Source organism: Leucopleurus acutus (assembly GCF_964270905.1).
Source record: "Leucopleurus acutus genome assembly, chromosome: 18".
Lineage (NCBI taxonomy): Eukaryota > Metazoa > Chordata > Mammalia > Artiodactyla > Delphinidae > Leucopleurus > Leucopleurus acutus.
The window spans coordinates 21405247-21431098 of NC_139160.1; the positions used below are offsets into that span (position 1 = coordinate 21405247).

A 25852-nucleotide genomic window follows, 5' to 3' on the forward strand; every position below is an offset into this window, starting at 1 on the left:
CACTCTCATTATAAAAATACAGTCATCCCTCGGTATCCAGATGATTGATTCCAACAACATCCTCGGATACCAAAATCTGCGGGTGCTCAAGTCCCTCATGAACAGTGGCACAGTACAATGAATACTGATAGAGGACTGACTGTACACACATAAAGATAAACCTCCCCCTTGCCCTTCTCCCTATTCTAGTCTCCTCCCTCGAGGTAGCTCTGTTAAAGAGTTTGGTGTGTTTCCTGACTTTTTCTTGTTTATATACATGCGTGCTCATGTAGAAATACATACTTTGTTTTGCTTTTATTAACAGAAATGGGACCTTACTATTCACACTGATTTGAAACTTGCTTTTTACACTCAAGAATACTGAACTCTGCATGGCAGTATACATTCTTGTATCTCATTTTTTAACGGCTGCAGACATTCCATAATACGGATGAGTCATTGTTTAACTTTTCCCTATTGATGGATATTTTTTCCAGTTTTCATCCAGTTTAAGTTTCTAAAGCCAGGTGTATTGAGGTATACTTTACATGCAGTAAAATTCACCCTTTTAAATGTGCAGATTATGTTTTAACAAACACAGTTATGTAACCACCACCACGATCAGGAGTTCCATTACCACAAAAGTTCCCTTGTGTCTCTCTGTAGTAAACCCGTTCACGCACCCTCAACCCCAGGCAAATACTGACCTGTTTTTATCCCCATAGCTTTGCTGTTTCCAGAATGTCATACAGTCAAAAGCATACAGTATGTAGCCCCACAAGTCTGGCTTCTTTCACTTGGCACAAGGCATTGGAGATTCATCCAAATGGCTGTATCATTCGGTCCTTTACTTTCATTGCTGAGTTGTATTCCACTGCATGCCTACACTACAGTTCATCTAGGCACAAGTTGGTGGACATTTGGGTGGTTTTCAGTTTCTGGCAATTAGAATTAAATCTGCTTAAACATTTGTGTACAGCTGTTTGTGTGCATGTATTATGTTCATTTCTCCTGGGCAAATACGTAGGAGTGGGATTGCTGGGTTGTATGGTGGTATGTATAGCTTTACAAAAAAAATGCCAAACTACTTTTCAACGTCCCTGTACACTTCTGCATTCCCATGAGCAATTCTCACGTGTCAGAGTTCTGGTTGCTCCGCATGCCCATCAGCACTTGGTACTGTCAGGTTTCTAAAATTTTAGCCATCTTTGTAGGTCTGTAACCTTACTTTGCTGTGGTTTTAATTCGCATTTCCCTAATGACCAACGATGCTGAGCAGCTTTTCATGTGCTTCTTTGACCATCCACAGCTTCTCGGTGAGGCGTATGTGTACATCTATTGCCCATTTTTAAGTTGGGTTGTTTTGTTATTATTGAATTGAGAGATCTTTTTTCTTTTTTTTTTTGCGTTACGCGGGCCTCTCACTGTTGTGGCCTCTCCCGTTGCGGAGCACAGGCTCCGGACATGCAGGCTCAGCGGCCATGGCTCACGGGCCCAGCCACTCCGCGGCATGTGGAATCTTCCCGGACCGGGGCACGAACCCGTGTCCCCTGCATCGGTAGGCAGACTCTCAACCACTGCGCCACCAGGGAAGCCCTGAGAGATCTTTATACAGTCTAGATACAAGTCTTTTATTTGTATTTTATAAATATATTCTCCTGTATAGAATTTTTAGTCTCCCTTTCAGCATCACTGACGAGAGATCATTACTTATTTCTGAAGCGCTATCAGCAGTTTCATGCTATACTGCTCTTCGGAGATCCACATGTGACAAATGTTAATTGAACGTATGGCTGAATGAATGCTCACTAATGTCTCAGCTGAGTCCCGGGGGGAATCGGGCAGTACGCTGACTTAAGGAAGGGAGTCTTTTGAGAACTCTTTTGGTAGCTACCATTCCATCGTATGTAAAGCCCATCTTCTCTGTTTCCACCGAATTAACAAAGATTCCTTAACAGTGTATCAAACAGCTCTGACACCGCTGTATTCCTCTGTTCCCATCCCCCGTTCTTGAACCCCTATGTTCACTCCTCATGGGGTGAGCATGCCAGGCTGTGCTTGCCTCTGTAAAGTCCGGATGTTTTTGGACTTTATTAACTGAAATACGTCTGACATAAAAACACTGTGTTAAGGTATACAACATGATTTGATAATTTATATACTGTGATATAATTGCCATTGTAGTGATAGTTAGCTCCTCTATCACATAATTACTTCTTTTTTGTGGCTGGTATAACTAAGATCTAGTCTCTTTGCAAGTTTGATGATTATTAATACAACAGTGTTGCCTTTACTCATATCAGCTCTCTAGGACTTATTTACGACTAGTTGCAAGTCTGTACCCTTAAACAGCATCTCTCCTACCCCATCCCCACAGCCCCTGGTAACCACCATTTTTCTGTTTTTAGGAGTTTAGCTTTTTTACATTTCACATGTACGTGATATCATACACTATTTGTCCTTCTCTGACTTATCTCATTTAGCATAATGCCCTCAAGGTCCATCCACGTTGTTGCAAATAGCAGGACTTCCTTTTTCTCATGGTTGAACAATATCCCATTGCATACATATACACTACGTCTTCTCTATCCATTCATCCACTGATGGGCACTTAGGCTGTTTCCATATCTTAGCTATTGTGAATAATGCTGCAATAAACATGGGAGTGCACATCTTTTTTTTTTTTTTTTTTTGCGGTACGCGGGCCTCTCACTGTTGTGGCCTCTCCCGTTGCGGAGCACAGGCTCCGGACGCGCAGGCTCAGCGGCCATGGCTCACGGGCCCAGCCGCTCCGCGGCATGTGGGATCTTCCCGGACCAGGGCACGAACCCGTGTCCCCCGCATTGGCAGGCGGACTCTCAACCACTGCGCCACCAGGGAAGCCCCACATATCTCTTTGATATCCTGTTTTCATTTTCTTTGGGTATATACACCCAGAAGTGGGATTGCTGGATATGGTAGATTTTTTTTTTTTTTTTTTTTTTTTTTGCAATACGCGGGCCTCTCACTGTTGTGGCTTCTCCCGTTGCTGATCACAGGCTCCGGACGCGCAGGCTCAGTGGCCATGGCTCACGGGCCCAGCCGCTCGGCGGCATGTGGGATCCTCCCGGACCAGGGCACAAACCCGCGTCCCCTGCATTGGCAGGCGGACTCTCAACCACTGCTCCACCAGGGAAGCCCGGTAGATCTATTTTTAATTTTTTGAAGAACCTTGGTATTGTTTTCCATAGTGGCTAAACCAAGTTACATTTCTACCAACAGTATACAAGAGATCCCTTTTCTCCACATTCTCACCAACACTTCTCATCTCGTCTTTCTTGAGGACAGTCATTCTAACAGGTGTGAGGTGAAAGCTCATTGTGGTTTGATCTGCATTTCCCTGATGATTAGTGATGTTGAGTATTTTTTCTCGTATCTGTTGGCCATCTGGATGTCTTCTTCCAGCTGCTCCAGATTTCTCACCTGCAAATGGTTAAGTCAAGCCAAGCAACAACCAGTGGCTGGCTAGTGGTCACTAACTGAGGAGAAGGATAGGTAAAGAAAGCTCTATTTCAGCCTCAGCTCTTAGCTAGGTCCTCCAGTCCACCTAGGAGTTATTGGGCCTCCAAACGGAATCGTTTGACCCCTTTAGTTCTTACTCCCTATTTATCTTTATTGATTAGTTTGCAGTGGTGAGGGGCAAATGATTGGAACCTCAAACTTCTAACACATGATTCACTAAGGTTGGTTTGGACTGCTACTCTAATAGGCCCATACTAAAGAAACGTGTTCAGGAATAAATCAATGTGAAAAGCATGCTACAAATAAGGGAGCAACTGCGTCGTCTGCATCATTTTGAGCTTGTGTGTACAACCGAAGGAGGTGAGTCCTGCCTAAACCCTCATCCATTCCACCTAGGCCCAGGGTGCGATTACCTGACCTCCAAGTTCTGCCATGAGACTCAGGCTGGACTCAGCTTGTCCAGCTACACTCCTCTGCTACTGAGCGACATCTGTAAGAACACTGAAGGGGTGTGTGGGTTCTCACTCCAACTACCTTGTGAAGAAAGGCTGCTCCTAATATCCTTACGCTTGTTCTTTCTGTATTTCCTGCCTCTTGACTTTTATTAAACTCCTAGACCCTTCAAAACCCACTTCAGATATCAACTCCTCTAAGAAGGCTTTCCTGATTCCTCAAAGATGTAATCAATCATTTCATGCTCCGTACTACTTCTGTATTTTACATATTTTGTATATGACAAAGTTGATACTTATAAAGTACTTTCTATGTGTCATGCAGTGTTCCAAGTGCTTTATATATATTGACTCATTTAATTTTCTCCACATTCTATTCAGTAGATACTCTTTTTTTTTTTTTTTTTTTTTGCGGTACGCGGGCCTCTCACTGTTATGGCCTCTCCCGTTGCGGAGCACAGGCTCTGGACGCACAGGCTCAGCAGCCACAGCTCACGTGCCCAGCCGCTCCGCGGCATGTGGGATCTTCCCGGACCGGGGCACGAACCTGTGTCCCCTGCATTGGCAGGCGGACTCTCAACCACTGCGCCACCAGGGAAGCCCAGTAGATACTCTTAATATTCCTATTTTGCAGATGAGGAAACTGAGGAACAGAAGGTAAACAACTTGCTGTAAGTCACAGGCTTTGAATCCGGGTAGCTCTTAAAACGTTTTGCCATGTATTTCTACTGCTGCACTTACTACACTGTATTGCCATGTATTTGTTTCCAAGTCCTCTTCAACACTGTGAGTTTTTGAAAGCAAGGACCTGTCTTATTTGCTCAGCTCTGTACCTGCAGTCTTATGCTGAGGAACTTCCTTTGTGCTCACTAGGCCATGGCAGAGACCCTCAACTGGGACCGGCCAAGTCAGCATCTTTCTCATGAGCCTGGGATTGGACATTCACTGGGCAGTCGAGAATGTAAGCAAATCAAATGCAGTGGCCACCTGCATTCGTTCCTGGGAAATGCCTCATCTGAATCTACAGCAAAAAAAGGAACTTCATCCCACAAGTAAGAAACTCTAGAACCTGAACAAGAATTGGAAATAAATCTCTGAAGACAAAACAACTCAGAAGAGACTCTGCTGCCCATTAGTCAGAAGTCAAACACAAGTTATATGTCAATTATATCTCAATAAGAAGAAGAAGAACAAAGCAAACAAAAACCTCCCGAACATGGGCAGGTGCATTATAGCTTTGGGTAATCAGCAGCGCAGCACGCATTATCAACACAGGACAGTAACTAAGAGCCTGCACTGCAGAGTGCTGCTCTGGGATTTGAACCTGGCAATGCCTCTGACTGCTGTATGACCTTGGTCAGGCTTGTTAACCTCTCAGTGCCTGGAATTCCACATCTATATAACAAGGGTGATAAGAGAACCCATGCTGTTGTAGGGTTGTTAGGATTACACGAGTTATAGGAGTCGAACGCTTAGCACAGTGCCTGGCACATAGTAGGAGTCCAATAAACACAAGCTATTCTTCCTGCTTATTTAGTAAGGTAGGCAGAGAACTGGTGGCACGTAAGGCACATGACCACAAACACCACCTTTACCCCTGGCGCCTGGCATACAGTGGGCAGTCAGTGGGTTTTCACTGAATGAACGAACGAATACATGGCTAAAGTGGTTGGTAGGCTTTTGTTCAAGGAGAAATTAGAATAGCAAAAAGAAGTAACGCTTAAAAGTCACGAGGACTAGCCCAGTAAGCACTTTAGTATTCTATTAACAAGACTGATGGATTACAGACATCACTGTATGTGTTCATAATAATGATTCTTAGGCACTGTATAAATCCTTTGTGTCTTAGGAATTATCAATGGTTATTTTCAAAGGAGTTTTAAAATTAAGTATATACTACTGCATCCAGATGCTTTAGAAATTGGAAATCCACGTAGAGCATAAATGGCAACATGAATTAACTGGAAAATCCTGATTGACTGTAACGCTGAGTTCACACTTCTGTGCCCACGTGGTATTATAATCCGTCTACATTCTCTTTTCCAACTAGACTGTGAATGCCTCTAATGCCTAGCACTCTTATATCCACAGCGCCTGGGATATATTCATGGTCAATTAATACTTGCCAAATAAACAGCCACCGTGTTCCATGACCCCACCGGATTAAAGTTTTTAGTCCAGCAACATACTCCTTTGGTGTACTTACATTTACAAAAGAGTTAAAAACTCTTATCTTCTTAAGACCTTTTAAATACAAATTTCAACATTTAAAAATATGGTATACCTTAAGAAATCATTCTTTTTTTAAAAGAAAAAGCAAACTTAAAAAAAAAATTATTTTCTTTTTTATTTTTGGCCACGCTGCGCAGCATGCAGGATCTCAGTTCCCCGACCAGGGATCGAACCGGTGCCCCCTGCAGTGGAAGCATGAAGCCCTAACCACTGGACCACCAGGGAATTCCCAAGAAATCATTTTTTAAAACCCTAAAATTTAAGACTAAATGACTTGACAGAATTTAGTTTAAACTGGAAGCTAGAGTATTGAAAAAGTCCTTTTTAACTTAGACGATTTCTAACAAAATCAGATAAAAGCTGTTAATTTTTTGTTTTTTCTTTTTTAAATTAAAAAAATTTTAACCATTGATAATTAACCAATTATCGGTAACCAATTATTGATAATTATCAATTAACCACTGATAATTCCTAAGACACAAAAGTATAGTTGCTTTTAATTTTCTTATATTAAACCATTAAAGACTTATACTGCTGGTCTGTCAGATGTTACATCATACTATGGTATAATCAATGGTGCTACCTGCTCAAAGGAAAGGAAGTAGGAAGAAGAAAGGATGGGAGTATGTGAAGAAAACTAATGTTAAAAAGTGACCTCTGCTCCCTCCTCTTACACACTATGAAAATGATATTAGGCTTAGGAACCTGCTCTGGACTCACATAGCAATGAAAACTGAACCAAAAAGATAACCAGCTTACCACCTCCTGGACCGTCACACAAATGCCAGGGAAAATGGCCAATGCGTTGGCCATCAGCTAGTGCCCCGTCCTCCTGTCACGTTCCACTGCCATCCTGAACTCCGATGCAGGTCTAAGAGTCCACTCTAAAGCTGCATACCCTACCTGGATACTTGAAGTGTAACAGGGATTAAAATGTCAGCAAAAGGAGCTTGACTTTAAAGGAGGGAATGTAATCTTCATCCTGTGGGTAAGGGAGGTTTGGGTGTCTGGATTCAAGCAGGGATGCCAAAGACAATTTGGCTGCCGTTTTGATAGCCCTTTTCCTGGTATGGAGATAAGACTGGGGGGAGGGAGGCATGTGTGGGCTTCTGGGAAAGTATACTCTGGTATTCACTTTACCCCAAGGGTAGAATTCCCCTAAAGAGGGATCAGTACTCATGATAATATGTTGGGCAGGAAATGGTTCTATAAAATGGACATTATCTACCTCTTACTTAGCACTAATTTATAACCCGGGAGAGATCTGATTGCATCTGCTGAAGTGTGTCATTACTGAATCGCTGCAATGTGCCTCTCTATGTGTAATACCTGGTCATTACACTACATATCTCTAGATCGTTTATGTAGTTACATGAGCCTGTGTTACTTACACAATTAATCAAAGCTTTAATAATAAAAAAGAAGCATTTAGTCAATAGCATAAAATATCTGTAAGAGAGAGTGGTTAACAAGTTTATTAATAAGGTTAATAAGCACATTAATAAAGTTAATATGTTTATGCTCATCAAGCTAACCGCCTGATGATATTGACGGTGTTTACTGTAGAGCAGAAGGGCATCTAGTGATTAGATCTAAGTATATGTTGAATCATTAGTTTCTTTTCATTTCAGAGACATAGAAATAGATTTTAAACTAGAAAGAACCTAACTATCTCTTAGGCAAGAGTAACTGAACAAATACTGTACATGTCATTTCAATGTCTCTGTATAATACGTGTTCATTTTTAGTTTATAAAGAGGTTATAAAAATAAAATGACAAAACACTATATTACTGATGTAACAGTGTTTATATAAGGTATACTTCTAAATTAAAAAAAATAATGTCTTAGCACTAAGCCTGAGGATTAAATGAGATAATATTTTAGAGCATTTAACACATGGCCAGGCACTGTTTACTCTCATTATCACTAATATGTACCAACAATGATGAAAACAGCTTCAAAGAAAATGTATTCACAGACCATTAAGAACAAATGCAACTCTGCTGAAATCCAGGAGAGCTGCTTCTGTTACAATAGAGCAAAACCTGTTTACTTTTTTAAGATATATCACTTTAGATGTTACTGTGGCAACATGTGATTTCAAAGCTTTCCACTGCCCAGCAACTATAATCTTATTACATTCTGTCAGTTAAAATATCCCCAAAGTGGGTGCACTAGTTGAGTTTAACCATCTCATTTGTTAAATATGGCCTTCCTCTCCTCTTACGATGTGACATCTTACCAGATGTGTATCTCCCTTATCAGCCTTCCTCTCTCTCCATCTCACAGTGGTTATAAGGGTTTAGGATGTTTGGCTGCCAAAACCATGTTTATCAGGGCAAGAGAATCCTGGAATAAAAGAAAAAAGGGAACCCAGGTGGAAGGGAGAGTCTCCTCCATGGCCAATAGCTGTATTTTTGTACTAAATAAGAAAGCAATTTCAAAAAAATTAATCAGGAACGGCACCAGTCAACCACCTAGATTAGCTATCCTACTGAATAGATAACAAGTTGTTGAAGAGACACAAGCAGATACTATCAGGTGTGATGAGGTACAAGGTCACTAAAACAAGCTAAAGAAACCAGGTTTGCAGAAAATACCAAAGCATAGCTTCAAATGAGACAAAGTTCTGCCCTGGAAACTCTACCAGCAGCCAGCAAGTTCAATCTGGCAGGTGTTGTCACCACAAAAACAAAAGGCAGGGGTAGAGGAGACACAGGTCTGTTTCAGGGCAGTACCATTCCTCCAAAAAGACAAGGTTTTGGGGGAAGGTACGTGCTATGAACAAAGCGCATGACAGGTGTCCCGAATTCTCAGCTCTATACGGATTTATCACACCATTGTCCATCTGCTTTCTGACACCGAGGCTTAAGTAACTAGGAATTGAAAGGTAATGGGGATACAACATTTGGTTCCTGCGCCCAGCAAGGCAGGATAAGACAATTGGAGGTAGGGGAGGGAATGGGACCACCCTCCTCAATCAGTTTTATTTTACAGTGGGAATGCAAGGACAAAATTTTTCTTAATGCAGTGGTACCCAGCCTCAGCATTCTGGTGCTCTGCTGCTAAAAATCAAATAATACAGGAAAATATTTATCTCAGTGGATAGATTATTTCCTTGATTTGCTTTAATTACATAACATTAACAAATTTTGGCATTTGCTGCTTCCTGGTTGCAGCTGACAAAATTAACAAGTAAAGAAGACGCTTTTCATTGTGTTTAGTTTGCTAAAGCTTCTTTGGTTCTGATGGTCTTGTTCATGGGTATGCTTTTGGATTGCCTAATATATAACATTTTGTACTAGAAAGACTTTAACCATGGACATGTATTGCTTTTATTTTAAATTAATTAAAGAGAAAGATAAAAGAAGCACTTTCATTCCCCAGGGACTGGCATCAACCTTGCTGTCTGCACCTATCAGCCTCACCCCTACAACCCGCATCTAGTCTGTAAACAGCGAGAGTCAGTGCACACCCGCCGAGGGTGCAGGAAAAGCTGGGGGGCAAAGTCAGTCTTTGAGAAACTTATAATCTGGGTGGGGGATAAATATCTTGAACTGGAAAAGTATTTAATTTCTAATGATTTTATTCTTTTCTTTTTTTTTGTGGCCACACCACAGGGCTCGTGGGATCTTAGTTCCCCGACCAGGGATCGAATCTGGGCCCTCAGCAGTGAGAGTGCGGAGTCCTAACCACTGGATGGCCAGGGAATTCCCAATTTCTATTTATTTTAAAAGAGGAAAGAAAGAAAGACTAATTGACCATGATTTTTTCCATTTCTCATGTCACTATCGCTAGGGTAAAATAAGCTAATGATGAAGACAGCTATCTTAGTACAAACATAAATGCTATCCTTTCATTAATGTGCGTGAACATGAAACACAGACACCTGTTAAAAAAAATAAAGACAGCTTTGTTCTTCGACAGTTTCAGATGAAGGAACTCTTTTTAATCCCTTTTGAGAGTTTCTGTAGTTGACTACCTTTTTCCTGCTATGCCATTCGGTTTGGATCTGTATCACCTCAGCTCCTCAGAGAGAAACAAGTACAGGGAGTCCTCATTTAGAAAACATTTCCTAATTTTACATTTTAAAAGTTAATATTTAAAAAGAAAAGCCTTCTTCAACCCCCAACCGCATCATGAATAATCTGATTAAGTATATAAATAAATGTGTTCTTTTTCCTCAAAAATCACTTAAGCAACTTGACAAGAATTATTGTTTAAAAAATTTACCTAGAGAAATTAAAGTACCAGTCATTTTCCCCCTATAACAGATGGTGCTCAAGGATTTCACGTATCAAGGCCGTTTGCTTAGCGCATCACCCTTTAGTTGTTCTGTTAGCAGGCAGGCTTCGAGTCTTCTTAATCACTCTTTTCTTCTACTTGATAATGTCTGTACTCTGGCTTCAGCTCCCACGTGTTTTTGTGGATCCCTTTTACATTTTGAATACCAATTTCTTTTAAGATTTCCTTCAGGTACGACTGAAAAACAAAAACAAAATAACCTTGACAGATGAGATTATGAACGCAGGAAACAAGATTTAAAATAAAATGATACACCAAACCACACTTTTATTAGTAATAAAAATTATGATCCTGAAAGCTCGACAAGATTTCTCTATAAAGAAGTTCAATAAACTGCTGTTTTGACTCCATGCATACAATACATGAAAACTGCATTAAATATATGATCATTTGCATTAAAGGGGTTGGAAGTCCTGAATGCCAGCAACCTTGAGAGCTAAAGAAAAAAAAAAAAAGAAGAAAAGAAAGTCTAGATGAAAATACACTAGAAAATTTGCTGGTGCTTAATTTATTAAGATTACACAGCACACCAAGTGTGATCTGCCCTTGAGTTCAGTGGCATCACTGAGTTCACAGTCAGACAGGGTTATTCTTGGATTGGAAACAGTTGTTTCAGAAGCAGGAGCATATATTAAAAAAATGACATATATCTTTGGGACATTAATACTCTATGAAGCAAGCACATGATAGGTACCCAGAATTCTCAGTTCTAAGGTGAGTTCTCAAACTTGCTATTGGGCTACTTATTTTTCTTCTGGGGGCTGCAGCTTTCTTGTGCTTGGCTCCACCAAAGGAAAGAGGTGAGTGATGACGGAGGGCAGAACACTGCATTATGGTATTTCCGGCACCTGAAAATTCAGTATTACCCGAATGCTTACTACAGTCATGAAAATGATGGCTATGACAAATGTAATATCAAACCCCACCGTTGCTTGCCAATGCCCAAGGTGAAAAAGCATTTCACTATAGACTGATCAATACAAATTACAGTACTTCCTTCTTGGGGAAGACAGAAAAGTTAATCATTTAAAACGGACTTTTTTTTTCTTTTTTTGCTGCAGAACCAACCAACCCAACAATAATTTTTATGTGTATGCTTCAAAGAACCAGTTACAGGTACATTACAGTGACCCATCCCATGGATGGAAGATGTAATATATGTAAATTTTTAAAATTTACTGAAATGAGGCACTAATTAGAAAAATGGCTGAGAAGCTCTTACCTTGATAATGTTTAAGGCAGTGCCTTTCTCAAGTGTGGTGCTAGACTATCTGCATCAGAACCTCATGGGGAGCCTGTGAGATAAGCCCCATTTTAGAGCAGTGAATCAAAATCTCTGGGGCTAGGCACGGGACTATGCATTTCCCAAGCCCCCAGGAGCCTGATTTAACTACACTAAAATCCACAGCACCTGCTTAAGGGATTCTCCTGGCTCTAATAGTCTGGCACCTTTGGGTCCTCGAAGTATTACTTAGTTTTCTCAGCCTCACTGTTGCTGAAGAGTATGCGTGAATCAACGTCACCTAACACCACCTTACACAGACTGGTATGATGCTCTACAGCTGATAACGTACTTCCATTTAGGGCCACCTGTTCAGCACTGGAACTACGTACGGGTCCCTCAAACAGCCCTGGATGGCTCAGCTCTCGCTGGAGCAGCCTCCCCATCCCGGCAGCCAGGTCCCAGCAGGTGGCAGCAATGAACCAAAGGAGGCCTGGGTTTCCCCAGGAGAAGGCTGCTTGCCTCCCACACCTTCTGCAGCTGGCTTCACCGAAGGACCCACCCGTAAGGAGTAAGCGAATTACTCAGGTGAGCTTCAGACAGCCAGGTAATGTGCACGCCTGCCATCTGCTACTTTAGATTGCATCGAAAAAAATGGGACACTGTTCGTAAACTACTTTCTAATAAACAGGATTCGTAAGTGGAAAATGATGGGTTGGGCTTTGATTTACAGTTTAGGTGCCATGAATGACTTCTTTGTAAAATTCCAAAGAATAGTTTATTGTGAGAATGGCCAGACCCTGGGCACAAACAATCGCGCAACTGTGGACGCACTGTGATGGGTCAGAAATGAACAGAACAAGCGCCAGGAGCATGGTGGCTGCCTGACAGATGCTCTTCACTTCCAGTCTAGCAGGGTTATTTATAATCTGGAAACAGAAGATGAAAAGCCTAGAAAGGGTTAAACACAAAATATTAAGAAAGTCTTAAGGGTACAAATTCAGTTGTCTTCATGTATAGCCCACCCTCACTTTATTAAACTATCAATAGTATAATAAGGTTATGGAGTTATTTGTTTTTTATAAAGATGTCGCTCTTTTTTCTTTTTTAACAATAAGAATGCAATGAGACAGTCACAGTCTGTCAATCTGTCAGGTAACAAGATGGGATGAGGGTCGCCATATCTAGCATGGTACAGAAATCTTTTGGGGAGGGAGGGGCAAACTTCTGAAGTTTGAGAATGTTCCAAACTGCAACCTAAGACCATTCTACTGTAACTAAATGAATTAACTTGGCGCAAAGCATTAGCAGAGAAAGTGGTAGTAATAATACAGAAAAACAAGGTCAGAAAATCCTTGAAGGAAAGACATAGGTAGAGAACAGTGAGATTATGTCATTTCTCTGTTTCAGAATTTCCTCTGACTTCCCCTTTGGCCTAAAGGTTAAATTCCAAATTCTTTCACAGGCATCCACCCAGGTCTGTGTTTGCCCTTTGGCCTCTTTCTCTAACACCTCCCCATACGCGCACTTGCCATTTCTGCGTCTGCATGCTCTTGGTTTTTTTCCATGTGCCCTATACCCTTTCCCTGTAATGCGCATCCCCTTCTCTCAGATCTGAACTCCTCATCCTTTCCGACTCAGCACAAATGTCACTTTCTCAGAGAAACTTTCCCTAATGGTCCTACCTCTCAGATCTTCATTTCACACTGTACCTACTTCAGGGAGAGCCCTCAACTATATTATAACTCTTTGTGTACGGGTCTATCTCTCCCATCAAACCCTGTGCTCCCACTGCAGGGCCCGACTGCACATCAGAGCTGCAGCGCACTGATAGTGAGTGAAATGGGTGTGCTTAAGAGTAAGGAGCTAAGAGGGTTTTGGACAGTGTGGTTGGCTGTGGGGAGATCACTTAGAAGGCCCAAAGGAATAAACCTCTAATTCTAGTTGTTTTCATTTTTCATCTCATTAACATATAGGGCAATGACCCGGTTTGAGAAATAAAAATTGATTAAACTGTATTACCTGAATCTGAATGACATTTACTATTAAAATCTGTATTATAGTGCTAAAATATTATTTGAGACAAAGCCAACTGAGGTGGACATTTTTTTTTTTTGTGGTACGCGGACCTCTCACTGTTGTGGCCTCTACCGTTGTGGAGCACAGGCCCCGGATGCACAGGCTCCGGATGCGCAGGCTCAGCAGCCATGGCTCACGGGCCCAGCCGCTCTGCAGCATGTGGGATCTTCCCGGACCGGGGCACGAACCCGGGTCCCCTGCATCGGCAGGCGGACTCTCAACCACTGCACCACCAGGGAAGTCCGAGGTGGAGATTTTAAAGGTTTTAGCAGGATTGAAGATTAATTGGTAATCTAACTTTCCTTTTAAAAAATGTATACCTTCACACTAATATTTATTCTAGTATCAGGCTGAGTGGCACACAGTGTGCAGTCATCCTCACAGAGTTCACAGTTGAAGATCAGGGTGTTAAATGGGGGAAACAAAGGCATATAAGCAGGCAATCATAAATTAAAACAGAAGCACAGTAATAGGACATAACACGCAGGACATTATGGGAGCACTTGGAAGGGGCACCTAACCCAGCCGGAGTCAAGATGTTAGGTTCTTTGAGGACGTACATTTGATCATTTGAACTGAATGGCAAGTCTGTGCAGGGATCAAGGGAAACTAGTTCTCCTCTTACTAATTCTAAACACTGATCTTGCAATTTAATCTTCTGCCTCATCACTTGTATTTTAAACACCAGATTCCAGAACTGAGTAGATCACCTTTATGTCACATAGGATTGGAAAGATTTCTCATTACCAACTGTGGGCAGTTCTGCAGAACAAGATCTGAGATAATAAATTGGCTCAGGTCCAGCAATTCTTCATCAAAGAGATGTGTGGGAGGGTATTTACAGCAAGCCCGAATGCAGAGAAAAAGGGGACAGAACATTACACCTTCCTTGCAAGGGAAAGGCAAAGCACATACTGGAGCAGAGAGGTCTAGTGAGTAGGATGTGGTGTGCATGTGTGGATCAAGACAAAATGGTGGTGGCCAAAAAGCTGGAAATTCACAGATCAAATTCCTGATCTCTCCCCCAAGATCAAGACAAACCTGTGTAGGGTCACAGGGCACAGCAGCCTACTATTTTAGCCTCTCTTCTTCTCCCTCCTTACCAGCTTCCACCTCTGCCATTTTTCATATCATCTTTTCCTCTACTGCTCTGCCAGCCAAATGGAAGATTTATCTGCATTTCATTTGATCGGGCATTTGAGTGTTAAGCATTAACATACATAATAATAAACTAACTATAACTAAATTCCTAGAAGTTGATAAAAAAACATATATCTTTGACAGAGAGCTGATCACCAAATAATAATGCTTTAGATAAGCTAAAGATATAACCCTACTAGACTTATCATCACAAAATCTCCCCAAAAAGGTTGGAATAAATGTGCATCATGTAAATCAATACCAAAGATGGCACTGGTTAACAGAGTCTCCAAAGGGAAACTGCTACCTGATTTTTATAAAGTGACCCAGGAGGCAAGGGCATTCATGATCAGTTATGTGATAATTTCAAAGTATCACTTCATATTTATGTGATTTTCATGTGACTGACTGTGACTCCTTTAAACAAGGTTAACAGAACAGAGGACTTACTGATGAAGATGTTAGTGGCTCCAAGGCACAAAATTCTTTCATTAAAAAGATAAACAAACTGCACATTATACATAAGCTGTGAACAAAGGCAACCTATGTTTCATTCCTTTAGACAGAGAGAACTGTGAACAGGAGAGGGAAGATGGTACTGAGGGCATCTCTGGAACATGGGCCATCTCAGCACTTTTCTCCTCTTTTCCTTCTGGTTTCACCTCTCTTTTTATACTAGTCTCCACCCTGTCCTCCTCTCAGGGTCCCACAGGCTGCATTCCTCCCTTTGTAAAACTCTAAGAAGCAGAGAGATGATCGGTAATGAAATGGCCAAGCCACAAACTCTACCCACTCCCAGCCCTACTTTATGGCTTAATCCAAATTCTAAAGAAGAAATTTATCACTGCATTAATATTCATGTGCTGGTAAATCATCTTACTTTTAGTTAACACTTCATCTGTCCAGCAGTGAGTCGCAAATGATTCACATACTTCCATATTTCAGATAAAGTTTACTTCCTTTGGGCCAAAACTTTTCATTTTAACTATATGTTTAAAGACGTGCCTTCTAAACTGTATTAGTTTATTTGTATGCTAAACATAACTTAACCTTGGAATACTGCAGGGTATTCCAAGGCTGGGATATGACGGCTTCCAACTGGGGGAAAAAAACATACATATATTCATACAGTTAATGTTAAAAGTGTTAACTAGGAACATACAAAGATATCTAAAACTTAATAAAGATGAAAAAAATTCCTATTGAAATATAAATATGAATTCTTGCATTTAGAACCATGGAAACTACCTATTAGTGCATTTGGTGTGACAAGTAGTTTAGAACGTACAAAAAATAAGAAGATATCAATTGGCAGAGTTATTATTAGTCCACTTGAAAATATTGCTCGAAATTAAATGGCAAGCAATGAGACTCTTTAGGTATATATTTTACCATAAAGAATTTTTAGAAAATTAGCTAGTATTCTCAACAATGAAGCATTATTCACCCTTAAAATATTTGGAATAGATAGTAAAGTTTTACTTTAAGGCAACAGTAGATAAAAGGTTTGCTGGCTAAGGATTAAAAAAGGATTGATGGGGCTCCCCTGGTGGCGCAGTGGTTGAGAGTCCGCCTGCCGATGCAGGGGACACGGGTTCGTGCCCCGGTCCGGGAAGATCCCACATGCCGCGGAGCGGCTGGGCCCTGTGAGCCATGGCCACTGAGCCTGCGCGTCCGGAGCCCGTGCTCCGCAATGGGAGAGGCCACAACAGTGAGAGGTCCGCGTACCGCCAAAAAAAAAAAAAAAAAAAAAAAAAAGATAATTCCCATAAGGATGGCAAGCTTAAAACAAGTCCTTCCTTCTAGCTTGCTCAGGGACTAAATAAAGAAATCAGGAGAAAGCAGTTAATGAGCTTCAACATCTACTTTTCCCTCCCTTTAAAATTAAATGGGACTGGAAGGGTGGAGAAAGAGATTTTATGAATAATGACATTTTTCAGAATAAACATAAATTGTGTGGCCTACTGCTTAATTTAAAACTCTATGTAAATTCTGTATGTAAATAACGCCCAATTTTGCATACTGGGAGCCTATGTCAGATATTGCTGTTACCTACGTAATATCTCACGTAAAATATGGACTCAATTGGTTATGTTAGTAAATTCACCCCCAATTTTACCCCATGCAGAAATAAGGTAAAAAAGAAAAAACAGTAAAAAGGCTGAAACAAACCGTACAATAAATTAAAAGAGAAAACGTTACTATTTCATAATAAACTCATTAGTAGTAAATCTATTAGTTATTAGAACCTTCTACTCATAAGGAAAGCATTAAAATTTCATAAATGTGCTTAACTTTTATCCTTTTATATTCAACATAGTTAATAATTTATTTTAGTATGACATTTCATATTCTAAAACTTTTAATTAAGGCTCAAATTCACAAGCAAATAGTTATTTTTTAGCACCACCTTCTAACCAACTAAGTTAACCAGCCACTGCAAATAATTATTTTTTAAAATGGAAATCTCGTGACCTCCCTGGTGGTCCAGTGGTTAAGAATCTGCCTTCCAACGCAGCGGACGTTGGTTTGATCCCTGGTCGGGGAACTAAGACCCCACAGGCCGTGGGGCAGCTAAGCCTACGTCCCACAACTACTGAGCCCACGCACCACAACTAGAGAGAAGCCCACACACTGCAACAAAGAGCTGACGCAGCCAAAAAAAAAAAAAAAAAATGTCTCACAGAGGGCTGTCACTAGCTAATATGCTCTGCTGGGAAATTGGTGGTCTTTTTAGTTTTGGTAGTACCATTCAAAACTGAAAACTTCCAGTTATAGGAGACATGAAGAGAGAATAGAAGGAAATATGTGAACAGAAAGGAAATGATAAAGATTCAGGGGAAAAGAAGAAAAAGGAATCATGTAAAAAAGGGAAAGCATATGTCAGAACAAGACATTATAATAAAAACAGCATTATTCAGTAGTACATTTGGGAATGAACTTCAAACACGTAAAAAAACCCATTTTGGGGACTTCCCTGGTGGCACAGTGGTTAAGAATCTGCCTGCCAATGCAGGGGACACAGGTTCCAGCCTTGGTCCGGGAAGATCCCATATGCCGTGGAGCAACTAAGCCCGTACGCCACAACTACTCAGCCTGTGCTCTAGAGCCTGCGAGCCACAACTGCTGATCCCACGTGCCACAACTACTGAAGCCCGTGCACCTAGAGCCTGTGCTCCACAACAAGAGAAGCCACCGCAATGAGAAGCCCGCGCACCGTGATGAAGAGTAGCCCTCGCTCACCGCAGCTAGAGGAAGCCTGCGCGCTGCAAGAGAAGACTCAACACAGGCAATAAATAAATAAATAAAAATAAATAAATTATAAAAAAATTAAAAATTAAAAAAAAACATTTTTACTTTGGATTAGAAATTGAATGAGCTAAGATAAAGCTTAGATTCCATTCTCTATGTACTTAGCTTAGATTAATGATGATGATTCTTTCTTTAAGTTGGTTTCAACTTTTTAACGATACAATTTTTAAAAATTGATTAATCAATTAATTTTTACTTTTGGCTGCGTTGGGTCTTTGTTGCTGCACGCGAGTTTTCTCTAGTTAGGGCGAGCGGGGGCTACTCTTAGTTGCGGTGCACAGGCTTCTCATTGCGGGGTCTTCTCTTGTTGCGGAGCACGGGCTCTAGGCGTGTGGGCTTCAGTAGTTGTGGCTCGCGGGCTCTGGAGCGCAAGCTCAGTTGTTGTGGCGCACGGGCTTAGTTGTTCCGCGGCATGTAGGATCTTCCCAGACCAGGCCTCGAACCCGTGTCCCCTGCATTGGAAGGCGGATTCTTAACCACTGCGCCACCAGGGAAGCCTAGTGATTCTTAATAACACAGACATTTGAAAGCAGTCTGCCTGAGAGAGAAATTAGCTTCCCCCCTGCTCATTAAAAAGGGGCTCCTATTGTCAGAAAAACATTTTCTTTGCTTGTCTTTGGTTGTATACACATGTCTGAATAGAAGAGGCAATGTGGTAAGAGATGCCTTCAAGCCACTAGGCAACTTCCTTCTCTGGGACTACAATTTAGACGAGATTATCTCCAGGATTACTTTTATCTTTTAAGATCCTGAGCCAGAGATATATAACACATATATGATATATATGTACCATAATGTGTAATATAGATATCATGAAGAGGAAACAGGAGTACAGATGTCTGGCTTGAGCAACTTGGGGAATGGTGGTGTCACTGCAATGGGGAAGTCTGGGGGGTCGGGGTTGGAGGGGTGTAGAAATCAAGAGTTTTGTTTTCAACAAACTAAATTTGAGGTAACAATCAAATGACTATGACTCATCAGGTGCTACTTCTGTACCAAGCAGTGTGGCACAAGGGTGGGAGAGGCAGTGGGCTCGGTTGATGGACTTCCGTACCCTTGGCTCAGGAATAAGCATACAACCCCTATCAGGGCAATTAAAATCTTCCCTGAGCTTTTGCTGGAATCATCAGGACAGATATTGTCTTTCTGCTTGGAGGCTGCTAGCTGTGAGGTGCTTCAGGAGGCCACTTTGTTACCACATGGCAAGATCCTGCCTAAGGATAAAGACAACACACAGAATGATGAGGAGAGAGATGGGGAGGGACAGTTCTAACTAAATAATATTAGTAGCTGGATCTAGCCATGTCTAAAGCAAGATGCATTCCTGAACTTCCCAGCTACAGGAGCCTATAAATTCTATTTTTGTTTAAGCTAGTTTGAGCTGAGTTTCTCTTTCTTGCAGCTGAAAGAGTCCCTACCAATTCACAGATCTATAGGAACATATACTTGTAAATAAAATTTTATTTTTTTGACAGGAGAAATGCTCAGTATATCAAATTCCCTAACTATTTTATCCTTTAAAAAAGCATATCTTCTTATATCTCACTGATGCCAAATTTCACTTATTTCTGTTCAAGCTTTTATTTAGGCCTGTCTGGAAACAAACTCTGAGGATTATGTTAACACTACCTTATTGCTGCATCGGTTTTATCAAAAGCTTACTTTGGGCAAATAAACAAGTCTGTTCAGCATTATTTAGTGCTAGGCAATTTGAAGTGCGGGCACCAAGCTGCTTCACAATCAAAGCCATGCAAATCTCTGCCTCATTTTTCTTGTTGATTTGAACTTACTTTATAAAAGCATGCAAACTGTTCAATTACATACACTGAATTGAAAAGTAAATGGTCCACTGGATCGACATGATTGGGGCTGCTGATTTAGAAGGGTCATCAATAATTAAAGATAAACTTCCCTGAATCTTGACGTGAAATTGGGTGGATTTAGAGCATAAGGAAATGAAGAGGTTCAGTTATAATTAGAGCTGATTTTCGACGACACTTCTAATACAAATGGATGTTTAGAGAAACACTGGGAAATGGGTGCTGTGTTAAGAGAACAGTATGCTAGGGCTCAAAATGGTCTTCGCAGTTTGGTGTTTCAAAGGGAGCAATTATATACAGTTTCTAGTGTTTTGTTTTTTTTTTTTTGCCGTACGCGGGCCTCTCACTGTTGCGGCCTCTGCCGTTGCGGAGCACAGGCTCCGGACGCGCAGGCCCAGCGGCCATGGCTCACGGGCCCAGCCGCTCCGCGGCATGTGGGATCTTCCCGGACCGGGGCACGAACCCGTCTCCCCTGCATCGGCAGGCGGACTCTCAACCACTGCGCCACCAGGGAAGCCCTGGTTTGTATTTTTGAAGGAAATGATATTATGCTTCTATTTTACAGATATAATAAAATATGAAGAAAGACTAGACATAACACATTCAAGGTGAAAGAGCAAAGACTGCCCGGAGAGAAATAATAGGCTTCCCCTGATAGTTTACTTTAGAGAGGGGAAAAAGGTCAAAATTTAAACTGCATAAGAACACTTCTTTAAATGGATACCGTGTTTCCAACTTTTTATCAGTTACCAGAGCCTGGCATATTAATAAAATGGGCTTATTTGCCCTGAATGAGTAACTTTAATTCTTTGGTTGCTTATGCAAGTCACACATCTGCGAATGAGAGAAAAAGGCTAGCCCTTAAGGGCGGTTTCTCTAATCAATAATTTTGCTTGTAGAAGTGAAGGTTTTTAGGAAGAAGAATATAGAAGGGAAGGAACTGGAAAAACAAGAAAATACTTCAGATTCACTCAGAATGTCAAAAATGACATTCTAAAGGTCAGAAAGCAGATGGTAACTTAAGAATACAGTAGTAGTGTTAATAACAAAGAGGAGGTATTAAAGCAATACACTTCACGGTTAGAAACTTGGTATCAAAAGTGGCACTGGGCGCCATTGGAAAATGAGAGCAGGGACTTCCCTGGTGGTGCGGTGGTTAAGAATCTGCCTGCCAATGCAGGGGACACGGGTTCGAGCTGTGGTCCAGGAAGATCCCATATGCCGCGGAGCAGCTAAGCCGGTGAGCCACAACTACTGAGCCTGCGCTCTAGAGCCCACGAGCCACAACTGCTGAGCCCACGTGCCACAACTACTGAAATCCATGCACTCTAGAGCCCACGTGCCACAAATACTGAGCCCGTGGGCCCCTAGAGCCCATGCTCCGTAACAAGAGAGGCCACCGCAATGAGAAACCTGTGCACCGCAACGAAGACCCAACAAAGCCAAAATAAATAAATTAATTAATTAAAAAAAAGAAAACAAGAGCATGTCATTAAACGCATACACTAAAGAACTGATTAACACAAAGAAGATCTCTTTTCTTCCCTTTTACACAGGGCTCAAAAATTTGTTTAATAATACTAATAATAATAGTAAAATACTTTGCTGTTGACAAACGCAACTTTCATAAACATTAATTATTATAAGGATCCTGTAAACTAGGTATTTTAAAAACATATTTACAAAGTATAATATGATAAACATTTAATTTGAATATATTGGTAAATTTTATATTAAGAATGTCATATATTAAGTAAATTAAATATTAAATTATATCATGTATTAAACACTAAATACATTTAAATACCTAGGACTCTTTGGCTAAATGGCAGGGCTGGGACTTGAACTGAGATCCTATTACTTCCAGTCCCGTGCTCTTTCCATCATACCAGGAAATCTCTTTCCTGGATCACTGACCTTCATGCGACACTGGGTTCCTTCATTCTCTTGGTATTGCTCAGACTAAAATCAAATTAATAAGGGTATATTCATGACAATTAGTACAGACTGATTTATGCCCTGTGAACCTTTTAAAGGTGATAGTTACTACACAGAGGAGAGCTGGGCTCTGGCCACTTTCTTTCTAGGTCGGGGGCTTTGCCAACTCAGTTCAAATGTGAGTGGGAGGTGGAGAGGAGGAGATGAAATAGGAGAAAGAGAGAATCACAGATGGAGAGCTGGAAGGGTTCACAAGGATTATCCAGTCCAACTCCTCAGTTTTAGCAATGGAAGTGACTTCTCCAGATCCCACTGAGGTATGGCAGGACTGGAATCAACGCTGACCACTTCCTGTCCTCTCCTCCCCTCTACGCGAGGATAACGGTAGCTCTGGCATTCCATGCTTTCTCGAGATGGCTCTTTCTACCCTGCTCCTGCCATAAACGACATGAGGCCTGTCAAAATCCACCTGAGGAAAATATGGTGGTCTTTAAATACAGAGGATGGGCCATCTCCTGATTCTTAAATCAATTACTGAATTGCTACTATGTTTGTGTTGTGGAATGTAGGAATATTTAGGGATATGAATAATATACAAACCTGCCTTCAAAAACTTTACGCTTGCCGAGGCAATTTAGTCCCTAAATAATAAAACTATTATAAAATAATTGTTTCTAGGTCAGTGGGTCTCAAGCTCTTTGAGGTTCCCAGGCTCTCTACGAGAATCTGATATAAACTATAAATCTGCTCTCCAGAAAAATCCACACATTTCTGTACATATTCAGGGCGTTGCTGGATCTCCTAAAGCCCATCTACTGACCATGAATGAAGAAGCTCTATTATAAGAGATTCACTGAGTTCCACCATGTAAAAATTATCCGAAGAACAAAGATTGAGAGAAATACTAGTTATCCCTTTTCTTTGATGCAAAATGAGTAAACTTTAAAAATATGTCATCCCATGTTAAGGGCAAAGAAAGTGCTTTCCCTAGTATCATCTGAATGGCCCTCTACAAACACTTATTTTCCCATATCTAATTTTGTGTGTGTGTGTGTGTGTGTGTGTGTGTGTTATTCTATGAGAATATACTGTTTGCATCCAGAATTTCTGGAATGGCCTTTTCATGTATATATAAAATACAAAGGTAAACTTCATTAAAACCAGAAGAAACAGAGCTTAGCTTATGAATTATTCTATTTCAAATTTTTTATCTAGCTTGGAATGCTGTTTCTAAGGCTTTGATGCTGAAGGGAGCAAAGTCATTAAGATGAGTTGATAATACTGCCGGCATGAGCACTTTCCTCCTCTCTGGTAAAAAAAAAAAAACAACAACAAAGTACTGAGGTCTTTTGGAATTCAAATTTCTTTCTTAATGAAAAAGTGAAAGGATGAACTATAACAGTAAAGAAATCTCTACAGAAGTGGGAAGCCGTACCATCAATACTGAAGTTTCAGAAATAATTTCCTAAAGCTTTGAATAAATCAGAAAAAAATTATACCAAGCCGTTTATGTTAAAATATTTTACAAAAGCAGTTATCTTGTTACATATTCTGAAGCAAATAAATGGAGCAGTTAGAATTAACATACTCTTGACTATCCTGGCAAAGCGGACAAAATAATAAAGCAAAGTGGGTAAGAGGACAAAAACAAGGGGGTTTCCATCTAATTTTTAAAAATCTGTAAAGTAAAATACTTTAGGTAAAATACTTAAAATACTAAAATACTTAAAGACTTAAAATACTAAAATATAATTCAATTTGATACTTTGCTAACCTCAGGTGTGAGAAAGTTAAATGGAAGGAAATGTGACCCAAGGCTGGAGAAAGGGTTTAAATCCCTTACTTGTTACCAACATTTTAAATGGATTAGAAACACAAATTATTAGCAAATAGGCACAAGAGTCTGGAGAAGTGATTAAAAATGATTACTTACAGAACAAACAAAAACTTTCTAAAACATCAATTTATTAAAATTTTCCTTGAAAATGGAGAATAGCCCAACGCAATCATAATCTCAACAAGCACTGTGAGGCAGTACAGCTCAAGTTTAAAAAGACCTAACGTTAGTGCTAGATAGATTCTGATTAAAAAAAAAAAATCCACAGAGAACAGTTCACAAAACGGGGATAAACATTCACCGTGAAAGACCCATACAACTCTTCAAGTTGAGCTTTTTTGGAGGGAGGTAAGAGAACAAAAGACAGACTAGAAATGATATAAACAAAGAGACTCCAGGCTTAAAGTCAAGGATCAGTAAAAAGGAGGACAAATCCACCTTTTCTTCACATGGAACTACTGATATTAAATGTATTTAAAATTGAAAACAATGAAGCTGAGGTAAGAAAACAAAATGAAGGAAGGGAGGAAAGAAGGGAGGGAAGGAGGGAGGGAGGAAGGAAGGAAGGAAGGGAGGAAAGGAGGGGGGGGAGGAAGGGAGGGAGGGAGGGAGGGGGAAAAAGGCTACACTGAGACATCTTTTCCGTGTTGAAACAAAACCTGACATCAGCATAGGTGCAAGTGAACTTACTCATTTACGATACACTTCTCTTCAGGAAAGCTGTATTATTGAAGCAGGACGTATTTAAAGGATCAATGTGAGCATATACATACCACGGGCTGTTTTGTGATGTCCACCAAGTCCTTAAGATTATAATACTGATGCTTCTCAAAGGCCGAAAACAACATGTCTAAAACGTGTTGTTTATCAGCTCGAGCTCGTTTCCCATCTTCCTTCTTTTTCCTTTCATATTCAATCTAGGTGCAAAAAGCAAAAAAAAAAAAATGGAAGGCATTAATTCAACATGCTCACTCTGAAACACAGGCACTCTCTTTTCAGTCCTCCACGTGACACTTAGATTTTAAGCTGCAAAGCAGCAGGTCAAAGGGTGGTGGTTCAGTACCTGGGGTCCTCGCTGCTCCCAGGGCTCCTCAGACCTTTAAGGCTCTAAGAAGGTACTAAAGCCCATCTGTAACCCGTTTTCATTATTCCCTAAAGCTTTACATAATGTGTCCACTTCCTCGCAAAAAGCCTTTCTTTACCGAAATTATATCAGTTCAGCGTGGCCACCAGTTAGCTCATGTTGATCACAAAGTCTAACTTGCAGTTCTTTGTTTTTGATTACCCGAAATTCAGTAAAACAGTTTATCTGCTACATGCAGTTTGGTAGGCCACATCTTTCAAAATTGGAGTTTTTCAGGGCAGGAAGAGGGTTGAGGGGCAGGCAGATCATAGAACAGGTTCTCTAGGGATGAAAAGTTTGGGGAACATTGGTAAAAAGGAAAGCACATGGGAGGTGACAGGAGGCCTTTTCTCCTCCCAACTGTGTGACCTCTTTGAACTTGCTTCTTCTGTAAGATGAAGTAAGCAGTGACATGAAGAGAGTGTATAAACTCTCTCCTAGTGTTACCTTCCAGAGACATGTGCATTTGTAAAAAAATTACCTTTTTATTGAAAACGTGCAACTTACTTGCATTCACGTCAGTTGATTAAGCTTTTAATTTTTTTTTTTAAGAAAAACTTTATTTTATTTATTTATTTTTTTTTGCGGCACGCGGGCCTCTCACTGTTGTGGCCTCTCCCGTTGCGGAGCACAGGCTCCGGACGTGCAGGCCCAGCGGCCATGGCTCATGGGCCCAGCCGCTCCGCGGCACGTGGGATCCTCCCGGACCGGGGCATGAACCCGCGTCCCCTGCATCGGCAGGCGGACTCCCAACCACTGCGCCACCAGGGAAGCCCAAGAAAAACTTTATTTTGATAAAGCCTCAGGAACTATATGTTATAGGACATGTGTATAAACTGCAGCAGCCCACCTGGTAAATACAGCATCAGAAGGGGGGGTGAAAGCTGCCAACAGAACAATCTTCTGTGCG

General features: G+C 40.9%; 1 protein-coding gene across 1 annotated transcript in view; it reads right to left on the minus strand.

Moving 5' to 3' along the window:
• Positions 1-7996: 7996 nt before the first annotated feature.
• Positions 7997-25852, minus strand: part of GTF2F2 (general transcription factor IIF subunit 2) — a 156899-nt gene continuing 139043 nt past the window's right edge. The window contains exons 7-8 of the mRNA XM_082859322.1: positions 24593-24736; positions 7997-10648 (exon numbers count right to left, since the gene is read on the minus strand). Coding sequence (XP_082715448.1) covers positions 10529-10648; positions 24593-24736 — 264 coding nt within the window. The 3' untranslated portion in view covers positions 7997-10528. The remainder of the gene's footprint in view (positions 10649-24592; positions 24737-25852) is intronic.